Source organism: Mastigoproctus giganteus, chromosome 11 (genome assembly GCF_048544385.1).
Source record: "Mastigoproctus giganteus isolate SK-2022 chromosome 11, ASM4854438v1, whole genome shotgun sequence".
NCBI lineage: Eukaryota > Metazoa > Arthropoda > Arachnida > Uropygi > Thelyphonidae > Mastigoproctus > Mastigoproctus giganteus.
Window position 1 is genome coordinate 63,464,939 of NC_143585.1, and position 12,879 is coordinate 63,477,817.

The 12,879-nt window shown below is 34.2% G+C and overlaps 1 protein-coding gene across 7 annotated transcripts in view; it reads right to left on the reverse strand.

Annotated features, from left to right (window-relative positions):
• Nucleotides 1–12,879, reverse strand: part of smash (smallish) — a 291,299-nt gene that overhangs the window by 88,388 nt on the left and 190,032 nt on the right. For all 7 annotated transcript variants that reach the window (XM_090384893.1, XM_090384895.1, XM_090384891.1 and 4 more), the window contains 3 exons: nt 10,921–11,077; nt 8,379–8,807; nt 2,403–2,526 (listed from right to left, as the gene is read on the reverse strand). In XM_090384893.1, the coding sequence (XP_090241019.1) occupies nt 2,403–2,526; nt 8,379–8,807; nt 10,921–11,077 (710 nt within the window). The remainder of the gene's footprint in view (nt 1–2,402; nt 2,527–8,378; nt 8,808–10,920; nt 11,078–12,879) is intronic.

The window sequence follows — 12,879 nt, forward strand, 5'->3', positions numbered from 1 at the left end:
TATAACTTATGGCAGAGTCAAGCCTTTTAAATGAAATATATCTAACACAGTGACATCAATGTCAATTTTATTATTCCTCAATTATTGTGTTTCTTTTCAATCTGCAACGCCATTCTAAAAGTTTCTGAAAAGAGTCAGCAAAGGCATTCAAAGAGATATTCGGTTTAGTGGTTAAGTTTCTCTTTATATTCTCAACATCCTGAAATCTCTTTCCTTTGAGGGCAGTTTTCACTTTGCAACAGAGGAAGAAGTCCACTGGTGCTAGATCTGCAGTGAAGGGGAGGCAGGTTGATCTGTACAATGCCATTTTTCATCAGAAATGTCTTCAGAACAAGTGTGGAACAGGTGGTGGCATTGATATGCAACAAGAACCAGCTGCCTTTCTCTTGAAATTGTGGCTCCACCCAGGAAATGCACTTCAATAGTCTTCAAAGCACCTGTACATAGAACACAGCATTGACTCTCCACTTCAGGTACAAATTCCTTGTGAATCATACCGTTTGTCTAAAAACATGATAAGCACTGTCATGATCCTCATCAAGGCCCAAAAGTTTCTTTACCTCTGTAAAATAAAGCTTTTTGGACCTTGGTAATGATTTTGAAGTCCACCGCATGCTCTGACTCTTCGTCATACAGAAACACTCATCTCTAGTGACAATGCATTCGAGGATATTAGGATTGTCTTGACAAGTCTGAATGAAGTCTCTGCATGATGACACTCTTCATTGCTTCTGCTCATCCCAAAGGCTGTACAGCATAAATTTTGCACAGCACTTCTTTTCCCTAAATTGTCTCCTTATTCATATCCAAGTCATCAGCCACGATTCTAAGGATGAAATGACGAGATCTTGCCACAATTTCCTAAACTTTTGCAACTCTATCCTCATTTCAAAAGGTTAACGGATGCCCACTTCTTGGGCCATTGCGAACATCCTTGCATCAGTCTTTGAACAGCTTATACCAAACAACACTGGTAGGTAGGTAGGGCGCCTCCGTAGCCAGGTGGGAAGGAGCAGCATACGCTTCTTGATTAGACCGGGGTTCGAGCCCATCACCACCAAATGCGGAGGATACGGAAAGGTCAGGGAATGACTACCGCATATCCCGGAGCAATATGGCCTTAGTTGTTAATGCTCCTAAAAACCAAACAACAACAACAACAACTGGTAGGTAGAACAATGTTCCATCACCATAAACAGTTTTTAACATTTCTTATGTTTCTGTTGCAGATTTTCACAGTTTAAAGAAAAATTTGATATTCGTTTGTTGGTATATTGCAAAATCACAGAATGTGAAAACTGGTTGTTACTTGCAACTTGTCAGTCTACTGGACTCTCCATACCACCATCTGTTGGAGGAAGTTTGAACTACAACACACTACTTCCATTTACTTTCAAACATACCTGTAACACCACTAGTTCAGAAACTATTGTCACACCTCGTATGCAGTATTTGTATTACCTCTATTCCCTCACTCCTGACTAGCAACTCCCTGAATCCTTATGGTCTCTTCAATATTCCATTGGCAATCCTCACACCAGCTGTGAAAAGCAGCAAAGGCCCTTGCACCACCAATGTTCAAATGTATTCTGTCACTGCAAAATATATACATTCTACCTACTGGAGTGACTCAAACTGACAAAAATTACCATACAAAAGCCTTAAAGAGTCCCTCAAGTGTTCAGTTAATCCATAAGGCCTTTGGCACACAATTCCTCCTGTCATGGCCAGACAGCTGCCTGGCATTTTTTCCAACAGTTTCCAATTGGTGTGTAATTTAATATCATTAGTTTACACATGAATAATAATGTTCTTTATAGATCTCTTAAAAACTAACAACCTGCTTGTCAAATCATCAATTTAGCTCCAAGCAGACATATCCAGGTCTACCTATCCTTCTTACAACAGATGTTGCTCATTTCCCTAATAAAACTAAATCCTTTGAACCAGGGTAGTATGCACTAAGCCATTTTATACTTAGGTCAAAATTAGAGGCACATCACTCACAAGTCATTAGATACTTGAATTCCTGTTGGTCTCAGCTTTGTATCTCTAAGGCATTTACTCATCAGTAAAGATCCTTTTGTCAGCTGCATTCAAATGTAATCCATCTCTGCAAAATAGATTTCTTCTACCTACTGAAGCTGAAGGAATCAGTTTCTCCAGTGACTTAATTTTATCATGCAATACACCAAGTTTTAATTTAAGATCGGTACATGCTTAAGGAGTGGTCCTAAAATAATGTTCAATAACTGGATTTTTGTTATATGACTAACTGTGTCAGGTAGTCATATAACAAAAATTATTATATTGACAGTTCTACTTTCATAATCAATATATGAAATGAAGCTTGAATAAGAAAATTGCTCACATGAATATTTGTAAATTAGGTTTTTCCTTACCAGATGAAACATGAGACACCACAGTTGTCTTATCTTTATCTTTCCCAGCTGTTACAGTAAATCCGAAGTCTTTTCCTTTTGGTCTTAAACGTATCCTAAAAAGTAACTCCACTCCATCTACCTTCTGTAAATATAGTGAAAGCTATATTTTTAAAACCTGTACTTATAAAATCACACTTGCAATCACTTAAACAAAAGCACATATACTGGGGATGAATATATAGATCATCTGAGAACTAATTTTTTGAGGTATATGCTAGACATGGAATGGCAGATAACTGAAACATTCTTGTTGGTGATAACAGAACACATCAGTGCACTTGTGAAGTATACGTATAGTGTTTCGAAAGTTTGTGCAAAAAAAAAAATAAATAAATAAATAAAAATTCTTGTATGTGGCCAATATAGGACCCAAAATAAGAAAGAAAAGTTACATAGATATGTGTCAAAAAAAATTCTTTATTTTGGAATTATTACACATGAGAGTGATTCATAACAATAATCTGAAATCCTGTTTTAAATCTAGGATGAAGGGAACAGTAGTAAATAAGACACTGACACTGTACATTTGTTTGAAACGATGCAATCTCTAAAAATCCCTACTCCCTCCACTGGAGATCAATGTCAGGAGTACAGCCTCAAAAAAGGATTTTAGAAATTCCTCCAGTTGTTGACGGAAATTAAAATGAGACACAAACAGTGATCGTGCCAACTAAGCTACCATGGAAGAACTTACTATAGTATAAGAAGATCCATGGATAAAGCCTTGGCATATTAATGCTGCTTTATGGGCTCTCCACACATCTGTTTTGTTCATTCTTTGACAACAACAACAGTACTGTTTTTACCTGCAGAAAGTGTAATCATTAACTCCAGCAGCCCATAATGACAATGATTCTATCAATGGTTTCTCCACTGTCATGCCCAAGATCCTAATTTTGAGAGCCCAATAGTGTTAACTGTTGAAATTAGCTTTGTGCAAGATGGAATCTTCATTTTACATGAGTCAGATGGAGAAAATTGGCAGAGTGTAATAGTAAGAGCCAATCAAGAACAATTCTCCATTAATATTTGGTGTTGTGCTGTGCTGCTGGTGATCAGTTAAATGGGCAACATGTTCTTTTACAGCTACTGACTAGCCTAGCTTACAGGCACTTTTGAAAGATTTTTGCCAGGATCCCTCTTTATTTTAGCACTCACTCATTTCAGCTGACAAACAAAGGTCATCTCCCTCAATGCTGTCTATTCACTTGGATAGCTCAGGAAAGCTTTGTTGCTTGGTCAACATCATCATCCAATGTGAATCTCCCCCTCCCCTCAACTATTTTGGTGAATCATTTCCACTGAAATAATCAGGAGAGGCACATCAATGAGATTGGCATGTGAAAAGAAAATTCTGGATATTGCAGAACAAGAAATTAATAGAATTTTGGCAGTCAATAATTCAATAAACTAAGGATTGCATTCAAGTGTGAAGATGTCACTTTGAATAATTATTGTAAAAATCAGTATGTGATCTTTAAAAATTAAGAGTTGTTACGCTTGTTTTTGAAAGTTTAATGTAGTACTTTAACTCTGAAATAAAGATTGTTTTTGACATACATTTATATGGCTTTTTCCTTTTAGGCCCTAAAATATAACCAGATTTTTTTTTTTTTTTTTTTTGCACATACTTTTGAGATGCCCTTATATGCAAGTAATTCCATGTCAATCCAACAAGGCTCAAAACCTAAAGCTCTTCAAATTCCATGAAACTTGGTAAGATTATCAGACTTCAAGACTTATGTATATAACTGAAATTATAATATATATATGCTATATTATGCCTGGGGTTAAATAGGTCAAAAGTTATAGGACTTTAAAATCTGGAAATAGCACAAAATTTTAGAATTATATGTAGTATAAAATTTTAATATCTTTAATGTTTAATTAAAATTAATCAAAATGAAAAAAAAGGGTATTTATTTTTATAAGTTAAAGTAACATCTGACCTTGAAACTTATACAAAAGTTTCAAGGTCAAGTACATTTTGAAATTTTATAAAAAATTTAAACTCTGCTATTAAAGTTTACAAACAGGTTAAGTACCTTAAAGACTTAGTTGTGTTTATAGAGCTTCTTAATGACCGTTATTTAATCGACTTAATAATAATAACACCAATAAGAGCTTAATTGACGGTACTCACCTCAATTGATCTGCTCAGTTACGTGGTATTGAAGTGGAAATGAAGTTTAAAATAAGTTAAAATAAATAAAGACAGAACTGTTAAAAACCTGTAATTAAAATTTGCTCAAGGAAGAAGTACACTACATCATCCCTGGTTGTCATTTATAAAATATTAATATGAGAACAAGGTGAAGTCAATAGTCACAATGAGCGACTTTCGTGAAAAACGTCTTCGGTTGGCAATGATAGGAGAAAAGGAATTATGTATTCAGAAAATTCCTATGTTCCCATAATGCATTTCAAGACATGGGAACTTTATGTGCGTAAGGTTCCAGACCAGTGAGAAGTTGGTTGGACGCTTCGTGTTTAGAAAGTTAAATTTAGTGTTATGGTGACACCATTCTATGACAAGCACTTCGTGTTGGAAGATTTTGTAACCTATATCCTAATTTAATAATTGCGATGGCTGAACCGATTAGGGGATTGTGGTTGTGAGAGTGCATGTGTTGTGCAAGTTCGGTGCTGGCTTGATTAGTTCTGAAGCTATTATGGTGGTAATAAGCACACGTATTGGAAGTTTTTGTGGTGCCATATTTTGCGGTAGTGCTTCCAACGTAAAACTTCCAAAACCATAAAAAAACTTCCAATACACATGCTTATTACCACCATAATAGTTTCAGAACTACTCACGCCTGCACCAAACTTACACAACACGTGCACTCTCACAACCACAATCCCCTAATCGATTCAGCCACAGCAATTATTAAATTAGAAAAATCTTCCTAATTTACAAAATCTTCCAACACGAGGTGCTTGTCATAGAATGGTGTCACCATAACACTAAATTTAACATTCTAAACACGAAACGTCCAACCAACTTCTCACCAGTCTGGAACCTTACGCACATAAAGTTCCCACATGTCTCAAAATGCATTATGGGAACATAGGAATTCTTTAAATAAATAATTCCTTTTCTCCTATCATTGCTAACCGAAGATGTTTTTCACGAAAGTCACTCATTGTGACTATTGGTTTCCCCTTGCTCTCATATTAATATTTTATAAATAACAACCAGGGACGAGGTAGTGCACTTCTTCTTCCTTGAGCAAATTTTAATTACAGGATTTTAACAATTAAGTCTTTATTTATTTTAACTTATTCTAAATTTCATTTCTACTTCAATACCATGTAACTAAGCAGATCAATTGAGATAAGTACCATCAATTAAGCTCTTATTAAGTACCTTAAAGACTTCATGCATGCCAAGTTCCAACTTGGAACAGCAATGGGACCATTATTTCTTTAAAACTCAACTGGCACACACCTTACATGAAAACAATTGTTCAAATAATATGAACAACACTACAGAGCAAGCTTAATCTTAGATAATCTGCATAAATAATCATAAATTAATTGGTACAGATTCTCTACTTAAAATTTAATGTAATCTAATTTAAAACCAATAATTTTAAACTCAGGATGCTGCTACATTTTTATTTTAAGCATTCATCATTTCCCCTTTTTACATTGCTTGTGTGAATGCAGTTGTTACCTGTGGGTTAACTACAGCTGACATTTTTCTTAAACAGTGTCAGGTCTGGCTTATTAGGATATGTGAATAATGACAATGGACCATGTGTATTTCACAGCCTATTATGGTTTTCACAAGTTCATCTTTTCCCACAATATAGCAACCATTTCCAATCCTAAGAACAAATGATATAGCCAATTATTAAGAAAACAGCAAATATTTTCATGGTCTGGGATAATGTATTCACAAAGATAAATAGAAGTTTGTTCCAGAAGTTTATTCCACTCACTGGATAAAGGCAAATTTCCACACATCTATTCTGCAATTGTCTTTCCTCAATTTGAATTTAAGCCCCTCAAATGCATAAGCTGAACAAAACGAAGAATCCCATCAGCATTGAGCTTGCGCATACCATTCAAAACCACCTTATACACCTCAATGAGATCACTTCGCAGATGCCTAAAAGTCTCCAGATGCTGCAATTTGCAGAACTTAAGCCTTTCCTGGTAAGGGTACCCCTCTGATCCCCTCACTAATCTCGTTGCCCTTCTCTGTACTTGTTCCAGCAGCCAGTGCCGTATTAAGGCACAGGCTAGCAGGGCCCTTGCCCAGGGTGCCAAATTTTACAAATCATGAAAAAAAATATATATATATCCTTAGTAACCGAGGCACCAAAAAATCTTTTTGCCTGGAGTAAGAAAATAACTTGGTGTGGCACTGCCAACAGTTCTACATTCTTCTTAAAATGAGGCCTCCAGATCTGTATACTGTACTCAAAGTGTGGCCTAACCATTGCCTTATACAAAGGGATAATCACATTCTTATCCCTGCTAGCAAAGTTCCTGTATGTCATTGACAAGACCCCACAAACTGCTCTGGCAGCCTGTTGCACTGCTCTGAAAACTTCATATTTGACTGCACAATTACCCCAAAGGTCTTTTTCATTCTCCACTACCCTGAGTGTAGTACTGAACAGTTGGGGTTACTGCTATCCATAAGCAGTACTGTGCATTTGTCAATGTTAAACTTCAGTTGCCATTATAAATTTGTATTCTGGTATTCTCATCCCTAAAAGCATCTTCACAGGTGAATGTAGATGTAAATATTTATTTTGCTTGTCATCCACTTGAACAGTTTTCAATATTAACTGGTTACACCATTCATATCCAGTGGACCAATGCTTGCCTAACCCTCTTTCATATGTCAGTATGAAAATCAGCACATGCATTCACTTAGCTTATGAAATCTTAAAAATAAAAATAAATAAATAAATAATAACTACAATATTGCCATCAATGAATATATTTTAATTTATAGTACTTACATTATGATTGGTCAGACGTGGAAGTAATTTCTGTAAATGCTTACATAATAAACTTCTAATTTTGTGAACCTCTCACACTAACAACCATGCAACCACTAATATAATAAATACAGCTTGTTTATTATTCCATATTTATACGAAAGCCCAACACAGGTCACAAGGTAATAACTGTTTAAAAGGCAGGGCCAATGAAAACCTTATATGCTGAGGAATCATGAAATCAGGAGTATGTGGCTCTGCTAGTCATATTGCCAAATGTGAAAGCTTTCACCCCAGCCCCCCATATCTCAAGCTTCTCTTACCAACTGATATACTTCTTCACTTTTTGGTGCATAACAAAGTATCAATAGACCCTAGAAAGGATGGAAGCTTTCCCATTTGAAGAGGCAAGTAGGCTTAACTCTCAATTTCTGTCATATTTAAAACATTCATTTCTGAAGACCTTAAGGCAGGAACAACCATATGGAATGATTCTTTATCTTCTAAATCAGCTGCATCAATGCTTAAGGACATGGGTCCTAATAAAATTAACAGGATAACTGTTTACAACAAAAAAATATATAAATAAAAATAACGTCAGTCAGGACCATAGAAAATAATGCGAAATTGCAACTTCACTTAAAAAACATGCGAAGATATGCACTCAGAAGATAGCGAAATATGTACTCATGAACACTTCAGTTATTGATATTTGCCTAAACTGATACCTAAATTTAAAAAAAAAAAAAAAAAAAAAACGATTTTAAAAGCACAAAGCCAGTTTTGTAAACTGTAATCCACCTTTCAAAAAGAAAGGTGAATTGCAGTTTATTAGTTATTTCAAGGTAAGGTTTTTTATTTTTTGATTTTCTATAGAAAAGCCTCCAAAAAGGGCAGAGCTAACTCAAATTAAAGTGTTCCAAAAACAAAATCAAACATGTTTTTAATACATTTGTTACAATAAAAAAACAAGTACCTGATTTTTTGAGTGTTTTTCAATTTGTGAAACTGTTAACCCTTTAGAACTAAACTCTTCAAGTAATTCTGTGCCAGTCGTGACTAGTCCAATAACATCATCACCTTCCAAACTACTTCCACTATCTTGGCTAAAGTCAGATCCACTATCTACTGGTTCTCCTGCTCTATGACTACTGCTAAGGCTATCCAGTCCAGAGTCTGTATATAATCCACTTGACGATTCTCTTCCTTTTTCTGTTCCAAAATCTGGAGATAGAGGACTACCAGCATGATTATGAAAATTAATGGCTGATTCTCCATTCTGAATTCCATTTTCTTGCTTTAAAGATTCACAGTTGTTATACGTTTCAGTTTTAATAGTATCAGCACTTTTTGAATAAGATATATTTGGAACTGATGCTCTTCCACGATAGGTTTTTTTGTTTTCCTGGAAAGTATACAATACAGAAATTTTTAACATAAAAAAAAAAAAATTTTAAAACAAATAAAATAACTATAATAATAATAATACAAACATCTATTCTATAAAATATTACTAAAAATGCAAATCTCTTCAATAAAATAGTATATATTCTTTATTTTCAAAATGACCTACCGTAATTCCTATTAAAAAAAAAAAAAAAACGATTATCTTTTACCAAAAGGGGCATTATATTAGAAAATAAAATTCAAACAATAAAAACAAATGGTCATTACACAGCTCCTAAATTTCAAACTCATGGTTACCAATGACTATTACCTTGTTCTTACCAAAAAAAAAACCATAAACGACACAAACTCAACTAATAATTACCTTTTATTTTATTTCAGCATCTTTTTCATCTAATTACAGGATTCTAAAGCAGAATACAGAAATGTAGCTAATCTATATTTTAATAAATGAACTGTTTTGGTGGTGGAAATTTAACTTCTGGTATCTTAAAATGCCCCAGATAACAGGAATTTTGCATAAAAAAAAACTAATTTCCCCAACCCAACACCTTTTATAGGGATTTGGTATTTATTTAGTACTGCACAGTATTTGTTACTTATAGTAACTGCAACAAAATGTTAAAATAGTTTTTATTAAATAATGTACAGTACAATGCTGTAAAGTGGGATCACAATTATCTGCAATGAACAGAACTGAGACTGCATAACAAAAATTTAATATAATAACCACCCAACCCCCACCCACTCTCTCCCTTATCTGGGTTTGGAATTCATGTATTACAGCACAGCATTTATTACTTACAGTTATTGCAATAAAATGTTAAAAATAATTTATTAAATAACGCCCAGTACAGCAGAATATGTAAAATATACAGTAAATGTAGTATGTACCAAATTAATAAAATTTACACTTTATGACATTTAATAAAAATGTATAAAAACTTAATAGCCTAGCAATGCTTAATATTTGCGCTCGCTCTCGCTCTCTCTCTCTCTCTCTCTCTCTTCCCTCCCCCCTGACCGGCAATAACAAGTTCGAGTAGATAAATCACAGCTAATGATCTGATTGATTCATAGCACTCATAATTAATCACTGGTCCTGAATGAAATATGATATATTTTTGAGAAAATATTTAATGTTAGTTTTTGTTCAAATATTAGGATTCTAAGTGTTAATATTTTCCAATTTGAAAAGTGAAATTGGCACAACTCATCAGCACCCACACACATACAGTCATATAAATCTTTTCAACATTGGTGTGAAATCTTTCATTTCTGGCTTATTTGGGATAAAATGGGCAATACAACACGAACTGAACTTTTAACATTTCATGCTGTACTACCTGTTTTCTCTTTTTGGCTTTAGCTGGTTGGCTCAGTTAACAGAGATCTCAGTAAAAGATAAGAAATTTGAGGTCCTACTGTATAAGATAAACAGATCATGGCCATGGCTGATTAAGGTGATAACAAGCAACTAAGAAAAAAAAATCTGAATAACGTCAGCAATTTTCAGAATAAAATGAGGAATACTCATTTTTTGTAGAGATTATAATGGAAGAAGGAAGTCTGGCAAAATTAATAACAAGAAGCTGTTTAAAGCTGATTCATTGGTAGACAGTACACTAGACCATTAAATGTAAAAATGTCTAGTGAGTCAAACTTAACATCAAAGTTTAAACATTTGGATCTATGAAAATGTAGCCCAAAAATTTAAAATTTTTTTAAATTTTTGCTATCTAAAAAACAAGCAATCAAATTTATTTATTCCTTTTTTTTTTGTTATTTATATATTTATTTATTCTCTTAAAGAGAGTGTCTCACACTGGGACAGCAAAATGCTAGTGGGATTCACAATACATCAATATGTTACATTAGTATTCACACAAAATGAGCTTAACTATCTTGGATAGTAAAATTCATATAGAAAATATGGTAGAATAAATATACCCCAAATTTACACTGGACAAATGTCATCCCGAAATTGGGATTTATTTCAATAACTATGTGGTTATCATTAATAGCTTAATAAGTGTTAAAAAAAATTCATTTTGAAATAAATTAAAACAACTCTTACAGAAATAGAAAAATCAAAAAAAGGCTTTGCTTACATTATCTCTTTTACTTTCACCATTTTCATTATGTACAAGCCTGCTACGAGATTCATCATCATCTTCTCTCTGAATCCTCTCTGCAGCTGATGCCCACTCATTGTCATCACTTTGACCAGGAAAAAGGCACAAACTAAATGCTCTAGCTCTTTGGGCTCTGATAAATAATATAGAAATAGATATAAAAAAATAAAAATAAATAGAAATAAATAATATAGAAAAAAAAAAATATATATATATATATATAAAATGTACTGTACATTATATATATATAAAAAATTATGACTCAACAGGGATTACCTTTACTTTAGATATAGGAAGTTTCTTTTCCAACTCTCGTAGGAAGCTTCTTAGGAGAGTTGGTTGGAAAAGAAGCTTCCTATAACTAAAATAAAGGTAATCCCTGTTGATTCATAATATAATAGAATATAGCAATTATCGAGCACTTAATAGCTCTCTAATTATCAAATATATAAAAAAGAACGTCAATAGCACTTGAAAATACAAGTCAATCCATATTAATTTAAAAAATATATTTTTTAGATCCGTTAATTTCATTTTTTCATTGTTCGAAATTATCCTCATTTTCTGGAGTTGGAAAGAAGTTGGGAAAGAATTGTATTATGGGAAATCAGGACTAGATCCAATAATATTTCAATTTTTATGTTCAGTTTAATCTTGAACAATAAAATAATAGAACATGAAGTGAAGGAGCTGAAAAATGGTTTTATTTTGATTTAAAGTTTTATTTTTATTCATCACCTGACTGAAGAGGAAGAAAAGAAGTCTGTTGGTGCTAAATTGGGACTGCAGGGTGAATGGTTGATCTGTACATTGCCATATTTCATGAAAAATGTCTTCACAACAAGTAAAGAATGGGCAGGAGCACTGTTGTGCGCCAAGAACCAGCTACCTTTCTCTTGAAATTATTGCCTTACCTGGGAAATCCACTTCAGTAGTCTCTGAAACACCTGTATGTAGAACACAGCATTGGCTCTGTTCTACATAAAAATTCCCCTTCACATACAAATTCTTAGTGGATCACACAGTTTGTCAAAAAACAGGATCAGCATCATCTTGATCCTGAACTTCTGTAAACTAAACTTTTTAGGCCTTGGTGATGATTCTGAAGTCCACTTCATGCTCTGGCGCTTTGTCTCCGGGTCATACCAAAACACCTAACACTCATCGCCAGTTACAAAAAAGTCGAAGAAATTAGGACTGCCTTGAAAACTCTGGATGAAGTCTTCTCTTGATGACACTCTTCATTGCTTTTGGTCATCTATGAGGCTATGTGGAACAAGTTTTGCATAGATCTTCCTTTTCCCTATACCTTCATGCAGAATTTAACAAATTGTCTCCTTATTTGTATCCAACTCATAACCATTATTCTGAGGGTGAAACGATGACCCACTGCCACAATTTTCTGAACTTTTGCAACTCTGTCCTCAATTCGAGAGTTTGCTGGGCACTTACTTCTTGAATCATCACAAAGTGATGATTCAAGAAGTAAGTGCCCACCTTTGAATTGCTTATACAGGTCAACCATCACTAATCCGGCCACCGGTAATTCAGACATAATTTCCGCGAACGTAATTTCAAATTTCCAGGGTTGGCACACCGACCTGCCGCTACTGTTTTGGTGGCGTTGGTTGCAGCATCAGCTGTTGGCGTGAACTCGTAAACACTGGCAAGCCATTCCCACTTGTTTTTCTGCATTTATTATTATTATAACCTGCTCACATTTAGCCCCAGCCATTGTTCCAATGCATAAAGGAAGTGCCTCTTGTGGTGTAAAGCACAAACACCGTACATTGTTCATAACAGATAAAGTTAAACTTCTGAAAAAACTCGACAGCGGTGTGTCCTGTGAGAAGTTTAACTCTGCTTAATTGTAAATTCTAGCAATTTCTCTCAGTTCCTCTTATTTTACTAATTTTCTTTTAGCCATTCCTTTTT